Source organism: Nomascus leucogenys, chromosome 12 (assembly GCF_006542625.1).
Source record: "Nomascus leucogenys isolate Asia chromosome 12, Asia_NLE_v1, whole genome shotgun sequence".
In the NCBI taxonomy this organism is placed as follows: Eukaryota; Metazoa; Chordata; class Mammalia; order Primates; family Hylobatidae; genus Nomascus; species Nomascus leucogenys.
The window spans coordinates 34,125,628-34,138,869 of record NC_044392.1 but is presented as its reverse complement, the minus strand read 5'-3'; the positions used below and the strand labels follow the sequence as shown (position 1 = coordinate 34,138,869).

The window sequence follows — 13,242 nt, the reverse complement described above, 5'->3', positions numbered from 1 at the left end:
AGGGATGATATGAGCTCAGGGAAGGGGTGAGAGTGTCTGTTAAGCTCCTGCCTTAGTAATAAAAGAGCCCACCAAAATCGCTGAGTCCAGATGGTCCATTCTTGAGCAAAGAATGGCTGCAAACAGCAGGGAGCACATCTTAGCTAGCTGGGGCTCTATCTGGGACTTCTGTATCCAAGAGGGAATGGAAGGACAGGAGAAGATTAGACATCTAGGATGCAAGCCTAGACATCCCTCAGAGTATTCAGGAATGCTGCTAGCCCCATAGCCAACATCCAGTAATAGCTAACAATTATCAAACACCTCCTACACGCCAGGCCCTGTTCTAAGCACTTCACGTACAAAAACTCATTAAATCCTTCCAATGAGCCTGTAACATAGCTACTATCATCATCATTCCGTTTTACAGACAGGCAATCTGAGGCACGGACAAGTTAGGTAACTTGCCCAAGGCCATAGAACTAGTAACTGTAGAGCTGGAATTTGAACCCAGACCATCTGGCTCAAAGCCTGAGCTCTGTGCTTCCCTTCATAGAGCAGTGTAAAGCATAGTGCACCCTCCAGGGCAGACAGTGCATCAGCCTCCTTCCTGCCATCCATGGAAGAAGGGCGGTGCCGCTGCCAGAAAACAAGATAAGTGTTTGCATATTAGGTTGAACCAAAGGATGATAGATGTAAATGGCCTCATTTACAAACAAGCAAACTGAGACTCAGAGAGGTTCACACCCAACATATATCAGAAGCAAGACTGAAACCCAGATCTGACTCTGAATTTGTTGTTCTCTGTGCTTTCGCACCCCCACCAGACTCAAAATAATTTCTTTTCTTTCTTTATGCTTGTACAACAGTTAGCACATTTTAGAGACAAATTTCCCACCATCATCTCCCAAATTACACTGACAAAATCCTGTCACTGCAATGACATTCTGGATGAACATCTCCCTCTCCTCTATGGTCTCCTGCTGGCACCTGGGAATTTGCCCAGACACTAGCCATCACTACTAAACCTACAAACCCCCACCTGGAGGACCCTCCCAGGCACCAGAGGCTGTGAACTATGCTGATTTTAAAACCACTGAGACAGCCAGGACTGTTCCCCACAGTGTGAGGACAGCTAAATCCCGTCTGGACTATTGGGTGACAATGCCAAGTCCTGGGAGCAAATGGGAAGCCCTGGAGTTTCCAAACAGGGACACACTCCTGGGCTCAGTGCCTGCGTGTGGGTCCTTTTTGTGAGTGGAGCACCTCAGGTGGGATTTTCCCTGGGAGCCAGCTGCAGAGACCAATTACCTGCCATTTTCAGATCCTTAAAGCCTACAAGTGGTTAGGTAGGGGACATCTGGGACTTTTTTGGGTTTGTGCGAAATATCTGATTACATGTATTTGTTAATATATACTTGTTTCAATTCCTCTACCTTATCTATTTCTTGCAGTTCTTCTTTACCTCTCTGTATTCTCCTCACCCCTGAAAAAGGCTGTTCACTCCTTGAGGGCCATCACGGTTACCCCAATGCATTCTACAGTGTCTATAGATGCTCAGGAAGGGGTGATTAAATGACTCAACAATGTGGATGGGGCACGCAACATTCATGAGTGACATTCAGGATTTCTTACCCTCTATCACTTTAGTCAAAGAAATCTTCTGGCCCTAACCCATGTAAACCGAAAGTATCTGAGACAGGTCTTTATTTAGAAAGTTTATTTTGCCAAAGTTAAGGATGTGCCCCCAGGAGGCAGGTCTGTGCCTTTCTCCAAAGATGATGTTGAAGGCCTTAATATTTAAAGGGGAAAGGATGAATATTGGGGAAACAGGAAGAAATTTTATAAAGGTGTGGGTAGATGAGACAAATGGTTGCATTCTTTTCAGACTTTGATCAGCCTTTCACCAGATACACAATTTACATGTGAGAGATGAGCAGAAGAAACAGTCCCCCTATTGCCTCCATAGCTCAGTGAATCTGCATTTTTACATCAGAGGAAGCAATCAGATATGCCTTTGTCTCGGGTGAGCAGGAGAGTGACTTAGAGTTCTGTCCTTTGTCCTGCACCTGTGAAGATAAGCTATCAATTTACATTGTCTACATTGTCAGGGTAAAATTCAACAAAACTGTTTTAGGGTAAAGATCTTGAGGCCCACAAGGAATTTTCTAGTGGGAAAAATTATGAGGGGGGTATGTCGCTTTTTAATCTTTGTCTATCTTATTCAGAAATAAAGCGGGAGGCAGATTTGCCTGACGCGTTTCACAGCTTGACTTTTCCCTTTGGATTAGTGATTTTGGGGTCTGAGGTTTATTTTCCTTTCAAGCCCATCCCATTTGCATTCTACACCAAAATGCCCTCCAGGCTCCCACTGGAATAACAGGACCAGTCCCCTCACATTGAGAATGAAAGGCAGCTTAGGGTGACTAAGGAGAAAACCCAGACCTCAGTCTTTGGGCCTCTTCTCTTCCCTATTCTCTATTTCCTCTGACTTTATGCAGTCTGGTAACATCAACTACCATCTCTAGCTAGTGGCTCTCCGGCCTGAAACACTTCTCTGAACTCCAGACTTGGGTATATATTCCACCTCCTGCACTGCATCTCCACTTAGACATCTAATAGACATGTCAGACTTTCATGACCAAGGAAGAACTATTCATTGCCCACCTAGCCCCACCCACCCCTCTCTCCCCAACATGGCTTTCCAACCCAGAAGCAAATACCCCATGCATCCTGTTATCCAAGTCAAACCCTCAGGAGTCATCCATGATTCTTCTCTTTCCCTTGCTCACACCCACTCGCCAGTAATTCCCAGCAGCCTGACCTTCAAATTCCATCCCCCTGCACAAGCCCTGTTCACTGCTGACCCAATCTCAGCTGGACCACTGCCAGCACCTGCCTCTGCTCACCCTCTTCCACTCCTGCCCCTCCTCCACAGAGAGCCCCTTGATGTGTGATTCAGGTCACATCCCTCCTTGAAACCCTCCAGATGACATCCTGCTGGCTCAAGATAAAACACAAACTGCGTGCTCTGGTCCATGAGGCCAATGTAGCTGGCCTCACACCACCACTCGCATCTTCCCGCCCCCTCTTGTCCCTGCCACCCTTCTCTTTTCTCTGCCCCTCAACCTTTGTTTCTGTCTGTGCTTCTGCTCAGAACAATTTTCCTTTTCTCTTTTCCCCAACTGGGATTCAACTCACGTGATCTCTCTTCAGAGATGTCTTCCCACATTCCCATAAAATAAGTGCCCTGTTTTATTTTCTTCACAGCATTTAACAAAGTATCTTACGGTTTCGCTGTGTACCTGTTTATTGCTGAAGTAGCAACTTCTGAAGGGCAAGGACTGTCTTGTTCACTGATGTATCTCAGGGCCTAGACCAGTAAATGCCTATTAACAGGAGACTAAGTTAACTCTTCCAGTAAAGGCATAGAGTTAGTACAGCATGTTTGTGTGGAAAGAGCTATAAGTTTGAAATCCAGGAATTCTCACGCCTGCACTTACTGACTTGAATAGCAACTTACTTAGCAACTCTGGGCCCCAGTTTCCTCTTTTAGAGAGGTAAGAGTTACAGAAAATATATCAAAGGCTGTAAGGACAGTGCCTCCCACATAGGAGGTACTCTGGTAGATGAGCAGGTCAAATGGACCTACCAGGTTCCCAGTCCAGAACCCTTTCCATCCTCCTAGGATGGCAATGGTCAAACATTGGGATAAATGGAAGAACTAGGGATAAGTAAGGTCATAAAGGAAGATTCTAGAGTCATTGCAGTATTTCAGAGAGATTCTATGGTGGTCCTTACGAAGTGATGATTTAAGCATGGTCACACTGGAAGGGGTGATCCCCTTCAGTTCTGGAGGAGTGAAGAAGCAAACATACCTCAGACCTTTGAGGCTCTGGGCTCTGGCCTATTTCTGGTGAGAGAGAGAAACTTCCTTTTGGCCAAGAGCATAGTTCTTCCAGTCCCACACTGGGCTCTCTCACTGCATCTTCTCTTAAGCTGTAGATGATGAGGCCTTCCCTGGTGCCTTGTTTCCCTAAGCCATAGCCCAAAGGCTGGGAGATACTGAGACCCTGGACCAGCGCGAAGGCTGGAGAGACAGAGCAGAGCCTGGGAAGCAGGTAGAGCCTAGTCTGGCCTGTACATAAAGGTCTCATTATGTGGATGGTCAGCAGTATCCAAACTGTGTTTACGCAACATGGCAACAGTGGAGGGGAAGTTCCATGCTGTCCAGACACAGGGGCTCCTCAGTTCTCAGAAAAAAGTCCCATAGAAATAGAAAGTAAACACCAGAGGTGATTTTCTCCTGGCCTTGGCAAAGTCAGGCCAGACAGTAACCACAGGCATGGTTTCCGAGTTACCTGGCATGGCCCAGCTGAAAGGTAGCAGGGAGGGCTTCGTAAGCAAGACCTGGGCCCAGGAAGATGGAGTGCAGGCCTGTGATCTGTAAAGACAAGTGTGAGCTAAAGCAGGGCACAAAGGGAGATGAGTGCAGAAAACAGATCTAAGACATGGAAAATGGCCCAAAAAGAAAGGACAAGCTGAAGTCAAGGCAATGACCAAGACCTAGAGGGTAGATGCTGGCAGGGGAGGGACTTACATCTGGGTATGGTCCAGGGGGGTGAGTTGAGGGTGTCAGTGATTCTGTGAGCAGGTACCCAGGCCCTGACAGCAGACCAGGTCAGATGGGAGGAGGAGGAGGAAGAAACCAACCTTAGATGAGCCCTGTTTTTTTTTTCTTTTTTTGAGGCAGAGTCTCTGTTGCCCAGGCGGGAGTGCAGTAGTGCAGTGATGTGAGCATGGCTTACTGCAGCCTCAACCAACTGGGCCCAAGCGATCTTCTGTCCTCAGCCTCCTGAGTAGCACACGCCATCACACTAGGCTAATATTGTATACAGATGGGGGTCTCTCTTTATTGCCCAGTCTGGTCTTGAACTCCTGAGCTCAAGAGATCCTCTTGCCTTGGAATCCCAAAATGCTGGGATTCCAGGCTTGAGCTACCGTGCCCAGCCAAGCACATGCTATGTTTCAGGCTCTGTGCTAAGTACTTTATGGACACCACAGGAACAGAGGAAGAACATTTAATCCAAAGAGGCTAAGGGTGTCTCAGGAAAGTCTGGGAATAGGTAGAGAAACTGAAGTTCTCAGACCTAACAGTCAAGGTGAGGGTATAGCCTTAGCAAGACCGCCATGAAGAGCTCATGGCCCATGGCTGAGGTGGTGTGGCGCTGAGCACACCGGAGGGGGGTTAGCAGCTGTACCTGCCAGGACTGCAAGACAGAAATCCAGGCAAGGCGTCAAACAGGCTGAGCCGCCAGCCCCGATTCATCCCCAAGACCACGCTTCTTCCATTGCACCTATGCAACTCAGAGGCTAATAATAATGTTGAGATTTGTGTAGCACTTTAGAGTTGCCAAGGCACTTTCACAAATGATGCTACTTAACCGATGTCCATTACTGGATCTCAGGAGTTGGAGTCAGATGTTTCACAGATTATCCTGTTTGGCCTGTCCTGTGTGACTCTGGCTGTCACTTGCCTTCTCTGGGTTTAATGTGCCCGGAGGGCAGACGGTAATAATCAATCAGTCTTCTGCAAAAGAGGATGGGAATTGTCTGGAGAGGGGCTGATGGTGTGAGGTTCTGCCAAGCTTCAACAAGCTCTGGAGTCCTTAGTCTAAAGAAAAGCCATTCACTAGGTTCCAGGAAAACAAACTCAGAGGTAATAGAATCTTTCCTTCAACCCAGCTTTTAAGCCCTAAATGCTTCCAGAAGCCTCAGAGTTCTCTCACTTCTGAGCCCCTTGCCAAGGCTAGTTTTGAGACAGGGAAGTAAGGGAGGAGCTTTTGATTCCTAAACAGCTCTATTTTTAACTGGAATTTATCTTCCTGCTCCACCAGTGATTGGCGCCTTTGAAACTGAGGTAAAGCGCACTGTCAGCAGGACCCAAGCATAAATAGCAGGGGACAGAGAGACTGATCTGTGATGTGGGCAGGAAGTTAGACAGATGGACAAACCAATCAGCCAACGTCTTTGCCAAGAACGGCTCAATTAATCACACACTGTCCCCAAGCCTCTTTCTCGTTGTTCCATTCTCTGACTTCCTTATGTGGCAAGTGTGAGGGTAAAACGGGTCAAGTCTAGGAGCCCTTCCCAGTGGGGAACTCATCAGGGTGGGGCCTCGCACTCCTCGGCTTTCCCCCAGCATCATGGGGAAATCTGGCATCTTGAATAGAGGTGAATCCTTTTATATCTTTATGCAAAATCAGCATTTGGTGTTAGGCTGGGATGGAGATGAGCTTGAATTATAGCAACCCACAGTAAAGGGGTAAGTGTCTTTTCCTCCAGAATAGCCGTTCGCAGATCGGAAAGTCCATGGCCCCAGCAGTTCCTTCAAATCCCTAAACAAAGCCTTTTTTTTTTTTTTTTTTTGAGACGGAATCTCATTCTGTCGCCCAGTCTGGAGTGTAGTGGTGTGATCTTGGCTCACTGCAACCTCTGCCTCCCAGCTTCAAGTGATTCTCCTGCCTCAGCCTCCCGAGTAACTGAGATTACAGGCGCACACCACAGCACCCGGCTAATTTTGTATTTTTAGTAGAGATGGGGTTTCACCATGTTGGCCAGACTGGTCTCGAACTCCTGACCTCAAGTGATCAACTGCCTCGGCCTCCCAAAGTGCTAGGATTACAGGCGTGAGCCACCATGTCCGGCCTGTCAAAGCCTTCTTCTCAAAGCTTTGCCACATTAACTTAACTTCCCTGCCGGAAGTGGCTGGGAGGTGAGGAGATCTGCCCCTCCCTTGCTCCAAGGGGACAGCATCTTAGAATGACTAAAGTTATTTACTTTGGAGGGAGCACCCAAACAAGAAAGCTCGGACACACCACTTTTAGCACAAAAGGAAGGCCGTGGAAGAGTGTGTGTGTGTGTGTGTGTGTGTACAAGGGAGTAAGCTCGCTGCTGGAGAGAAGCATCCTTTGTTTTCGTAGACCACGAGAGCCAGGGAAAGGCAGAGATGGACTTTCTCAGACAAACTGCTGCCCAAATCCTCCCATTTTCAGACTAGATGTAAGGAGGGGAAGTGATGGGGGAGTTGGAAGTCTGTGTAAGAAGTGCTGCCGTCATGGTGGCAAAAGACAAAAACCTAATGTCTCCCGGACTGGACATGTAAAAAATCTTATTCAAACCAAGTGGTTATGTAGGCCTCCTGTTACAAGGCAGAAATGAACTGGCCATTTCCAGCATCACCAACTTACTCTGTGTGTCTTGGTGACAAATGGTACATGAGAATAAATGGTGTCCTGGGGTGCATCTTGGCCTCTTCAGGGAACCTGGGGGCACCTCAGTGGAGGGTCAGCCAAGGTAAACTGATGACCACACTGGAGGCAAGACTCATCACCAGTAACAATAACAACCACCCTTCCAAAGCACTTGCGATGTGCCAGGCCTTGTCCCAGCACTCTGAGTATATAGCAAATCATTTAATCCACGAAACAACTGATGAGGGATGTGCTACAGCCATCCTTGTCAAGGCACAGAAAGGCTAAGCCATTTGCCCCAGGTCCCCAAGCTGGTAAGAGATGGAGCAAGTCAGTGCTTGAATCCAGGCAGTTTGGCTCCCATCCACTGTGCTATCTGCTCTCTTGTCGCTTATTTATAAATTCCACAAATATTTACTGAACACTTCTTTACCCATGGCACTCAAGTAGGGAACATAAGACACATATATATGTGTTTCAAGTTCAGTAAAGGACATTTGCTCACCCTTGTTCATGAGGTAAGGATACTCGTACACTGTCACAGACATTGCCCTTTGCCAGTGGGGTCTTTGAGGAATGAGAAAATTGGACCTGTACTGCCTCTAACATCCCTGGGCACCCTTCCAGGAAAGAACCAGGTTTTGTTTGTCTCCAGGTCCCCAAAGCCACACCCAGGGCCAAGAGCATTGTAGATATTCACTAAATGTGATTGACGGGAATTTTTTAAGTCCTTGAATGCAGAAGCCAGTTGGATAATGCTGTTAAAGTACCTCACTGTCACAGCATTCCTGCTTGCGGCCACAAAACAAGTGCCGTGCATGGCATCTGGTACCCATTTGCTGATTAACTGTTTCTTCTCCTCGATTTGCCAGGAAAGACCGGCAGAGACCAATGCCAATGTGGACAACTCCTCGTCCCCCTCGGTGGCCCAGCTGGCCGGGCGGTTTAGGGAGCAGGCCGCTGCAGCCAAGGAGGTGAGTCAGGCCGCTGCAGCCAAGGAGGTGAGTCAGGCCGCTTCAGAGCAGCCTCTTCGGCAGGGGGCAGGAGGAAGGGGAAATCTGGTCAGGCCCAGCGGAGAGGGAGGGAGGAGGCTTGGTAGTTACCAAATTAGGAAGAGAAGCCAGGGGCTGGAGGGGTTTCTCTGAATGTGAGGAATGTCTCACTGCTGCTGTGCCTGGGCAGAATCTGTCCCCACCAGGGTGAGGCCTGCACTCTGGCCAGGAGGAATCAGACACAGGGCAGAGATGAGCATCTGTATCCATTTCCATCTTGATCATCCACCTATACAGACTTAGATCTCACACAGCTGTGCCGGGCCTGGACTGTGTCAGAATAAAGAAGTTCCTACAGCCAGCTCCTGCCCTGTAGCCAGAGCAGGGCAAGGCTGGGGCAGACTCCAAACTGAGAATTGAGAAAGAAGAGAGGACCTGAAGGAAGGCACATTCAGATAGGAAACCAGGGATCAGGAAGGAAGAGCGTCCGGTGACCAGTAGAGGAAAGTGTGACAAGGGAGGGTCTTAACTTTGGAGAGATTTGGGCTAGATTTTCTTCAGTCATGCAGTGTGAGAAGCTCATTAGAAGTGAGATGAGGGGGCCGGGCATGGTGGCTCACGCCTGTAATTTCAGCACTTTGGGAGGCCGAGGCAGGTAGATCACTTAAGGTTGGGAGTTCGCTACCAGCCTGACCAACGTGGAGAAACCCCCTCTCTACTAAAAATACAAAATTAGCTGGGTGTGGTGGCGCATGCCTGTAATCCCAGCTACTCAGGAGGCTGAGGCAGGAGAATCGCTTGAACCCAGGAGGCGGAGGTTTCAGTGAGCCGAGATCACACCACTGCACTCCAGCCTGGGCAACAAGAGCGAAACTCAGTCTCAAAATAAATAAATAAATAAATACAAACAAGTGAGATGAGGGAAGGGTGCCCCAAGGTGGAGAGAAATCTATCGTGGCCCCTTGGGGCAAGTGAGTACTTATTTGCCTTGCATTTTTAGGTGCACTATTTTGGGGTTTTGTTTTCCCATCTGAAAGATCAGGTTCATGATTTCTAGACAGTATAGGCATGTTATAAAGGATAAAGAAGATAGCATTGATCTCAGGTGTTGGCACTGCCTGAAAACTGAGTGTGATTCAGGTTGGTGAATCTCAAGTAAAAGAGGATGTTCTAGCAGGAAAGGAAATAGAGCGGAGAGGGTGAAAGTCAAAATGGGTAGATGGTAAATAGAATTAATTTAAATAGTAAGCGGGCTGTCCCAAAGACACGCCATTACCTTCCCCCATTCTTAAATATTCCTACACTTCCCTAACATCCTAACATTCCTAAATCCCTAAACCTTCCTGAAACCAGTTTCCACTTCCTTGCTCTTCCTCCCTGTTGCCTGATCAGTGCTCTCTTTTTCTCTGTGTGTCTGTCTGTCGCCCTCCCTCCAGACACCAGCCAGTAAACCAACCCGAAGGAAACCGCCCTGTTCCCTCCCCCTGTTCCCCCCCAAGGTAGACCTGGGCCAGAATGGTGAGGAGGTAAGTGCTGCTGTTGGGGCTCAGAGGACGCTGTGATGGGTTTTCTTTCCCCTTCTTGGAGGAGGCAGCACCAAACTCATACTTTAAAGCTCAGACTCTGTGCAGGGAATTTCTCCATTTCAGAGAGAATCTCCTCTTAAATGTTTCCTGAATCCTTTACTTTGGAAACTAGGCTCCTCCCTCCTCCCTTTTACTGAGGCTCCTTTATGATTTGTCAAGGACAGGAACACTATTTTCCAAGCCTGAGAATTTTAGCAAAGAGAATGGGTCATATATTATTAACAGACCCAATTCAGGAGCCAGGAATGTTCTGTTTTATTCCCAGGTCTGACTTAGATGATTTTGGAATAAGGTGTGGAGAAGGTACCTGGAAAGGGGGCTACACTTACATAGGGCAGGACGGAAGCATGAGAAAACCCCGTGGTTCTGCAGTATCCTTGTAAAGTCTGGCTATTGTTCAAGATCACTGGAAGAAAACCAGAGCGCACAGGAGGCCTCGTTGCCCTCAGATATAAATAGCCAACGTTACCAACATAATAAAGGCTCTGGTATCATGGATCATAGACAGTAATAGGTTCTTAGCCTGCATATTCTCCTATCTTTATTTATCTAATTGTAGCTGCAGGAGTGCCTTCTCCACACCTTATGCCAGCAACCCATGAACCTTCACTGTGATCATAGTCTGTGCCAGAAATGGATTTGTATGTTCTGTCATCTCACCTGGGAGGCCAACCCCAAAATACAGCAAGCAAGCCAAAGACAATGTCATTCCCGAATCCCACTTCAACAACCTCTTTACTCTCCCCTTCTTTTTTGGGGAGCAGCACCCTGATAATAGCCATTAGGTGCCCTATGTGAACTTGGGCAAGCATCTTAATGCCTACATTTTCTCATCTATGAAGTGAAACAGCTGAAGTAGATCAATGATTTTCAAGCCTTTTTGTCAACCTAAGGCTTATAAGCAGAAGCCCACGAGATAAAGCAGAAACTCATCACTGCCCCAGGTCAAGTGAGATGGGGGAGGCGAGGCCTGGAGCCCCAAATGCTCTCAGAATACTCTCTCCCCGCTGAACAAGGGTCTTATTCTTGGATGAGAACCCCAAGGAACACAGTTTAAAAACACTGAGGTTTTCCTTGGATCTCTTCAAGTGCCAACAATATGATGCTGTGTCTTTATGGGGTCATCAGCCAGTGCTGTGACCAAACACATACCAACAACTTCTCTTTCCAGAGGATCAACTTCTCCTTGTAACCTCTGTAACTTCTCCTTGTAACCACTTGAGACCTCTGGCCTCGGTGTCTCCGCTGCTATGCAATGGGTTGAGGTTATGGGCATTCAGAGCTTAATGTGAGGCTGCCCCCTGATAGCCTGGGCTTGGCCCAGGAGAAGTCACCGCACCATACCGAATCAGTTTTCTTATTTGTGAAATGAGGGCAAAAACACTAACCAGACAGATCAGAGAAGCTGGCTAGGGAAGTTTTATCCCCTGGAGTAAAAGCAGAGGGAGTTAGGCTAGTGATTGGGTTAAACAGCTCCATCCTGGCAGCTCTGTGGAAATGCATTCACAGGTTTCACCCCATGGGGCACATCATCCAGAAGTTAAATGGTTTATAATGGCCAAGGGCTGGATAAGTCCAAGGGTGGATTTTAGAAAGTCCTGCCTAGAGTGACAGGCTGCTCGCACATTGAAAGGACACTACCTCCAGGGATCAATGACTTTTCACGGCCTTGAAATTCACATAGAAGCAGGGTGTAGTGGCTCATGCCTGTAATCCCAGCACTTTGGGAGGCCGAGGTGGGCGGATCACGAGGTCAAGAGATTGAGACCATCCTGGCTAACACGGTGAAACCCTGTCTCTACTAAAAATACAAAAAATTAGCCAGGCGTGGTGGCGGGCGCCTGTAGTCCCAGCTAGTTGGGAGGCTGAGGCAGGAGAATGGTGTGAACCCCGGAGGCGGAGCTTGCAGTGAGCCAAGATCACGCCACCGCACTCCAGCCTGGGTGAGAGAGCAAGACTCCTTCTAAAAAAAAAAAAAGAAAGAAAAGAAATTCACATAGAAATAAAATGGGCAGCCTGCTTTGTCTGGCAGGGCTAATTGGAGGCTGCTGTCCACATTTCTCCTTCCATACTCCTGTAGCTCAGCCTGCAGAGTGCTCTAATGCTGGAAACCTTGGGGGCCTGCAGGGAGGGCCCCGGTCAGGCTACCCCTCGGTTCCCAATGCACAGTGCCAGGAAGGGTCATTTCATCCCTGACCCGCTATGCTTGCTCAGGTCTGAGACAGTGGGGTCAGCCCCCTGACAGCACCTGCTGACTGCAGGGCCCCTCCTGATGGCAGGGTGGCCAAGAGTTACCCCTCTCTGGAAGAGCCAGCCAAAGGGGTGTTTAATGCAGCCACAGATCCTGCCTCCTCTACTCAGAAAAGGCTGAAAAGCATTCCCATCTGGAAATTAGTCCATAGTTTCTAGACGTGGTAATAATGTCATGTAAATACATCTATATATATATATATATATATATACATATATAGGGATGGAAGGCTGGTTTTTCTCCACCGGATTGTTAGTCTCAGCCACTTGCCTGAAGCCCCTTGTTAAACCGCAAAGGAAATGATGCCACCTGCTGTCATTTCCAGGAACTGCACTAGATGTTATTTTGGATTCTTTCTGCTTTGCAATTCAAATCAATAGGGTTTTATGGAGCATCAGCTGGGTCCCCAGTACTATACTGTGGTTAAGGGGCAGGGTCCACTGAATTCCACAGACTTTAGAAAACAGTGGTCAGCCAGGGAAGAGAAGAACTCATAGTATTATGTGAAGTGAGCTTTATCAGCAAAATTGTTGCTGCGGTTTCTAAAAGTTTCTCTGAAAACCCCAGCCCATGTGAAATTTCCCTGTAAAGCACAGAAACTAAGGGCACTTTCATTGGGGCTGGAAGCTGTTTATACTCATCCTAGATAAAAAGCTCCTTGAAAGACTGCTATAGGAACATACCTGACAGTGAAGACACATGGAGGCAGAGGCAGCGGGAGTCCTTAGAATCATGTATTCCTGCCCAGCTGCATCGTGGTAGAGGAGGCTGAGGCCAGGGGCATTGTCTGGCTCCTGCCAAAACTAGAATTAGAAGGAGTGGGGATCCTGTGAGTCCAGCCCACGCTCTCCCTTGGTGTTGGGCTGTAAAAAGATGACAAGGAGTTCAGTTGAGTGAGCCTCCCTCCTTCCGTCACTAAAATACAATCATCTCACATCATAAATATCTCAGAATCTTTCTTAAGAGATCAGTGTAGTTCTTCTTCTTATAGTTAAGGAAAATTAGTACATGGGGTCAAGGAGTAGGTCATACACATTGGTCTCCACACTATGGGGAGATCCCTTCTCTGCCTTGGCCTCTGTCCAACCACATGGAAGTCATCCTCTTCCTTTTCTTCATCATCATCCTATCACTGTCACCATTCTCACATATTTGTGGAGATTTTACGCAAAACACAGAGT

The 13,242-nt window shown here is 47.8% G+C and overlaps 1 protein-coding gene across 2 annotated transcripts in view; it reads left to right on the top strand.

Moving 5' to 3' along the window:
* Window positions 1-13,242, top strand: part of RCSD1 (RCSD domain containing 1) — a 79,200-nt gene that overhangs the window by 45,987 nt on the left and 19,971 nt on the right. Inside the window, exons 2-3 of one of the 2 annotated variants that reach the window (XM_030824028.1) lie at window positions 8,105-8,206; window positions 9,661-9,750. In XM_030824028.1, the coding sequence (XP_030679888.1) occupies window positions 8,105-8,206; window positions 9,661-9,750 (192 nt within the window). The remainder of the gene's footprint in view (window positions 1-8,104; window positions 8,207-9,660; window positions 9,751-13,242) is intronic. The other variant, XM_030824029.1, reaches the window with a different exon arrangement.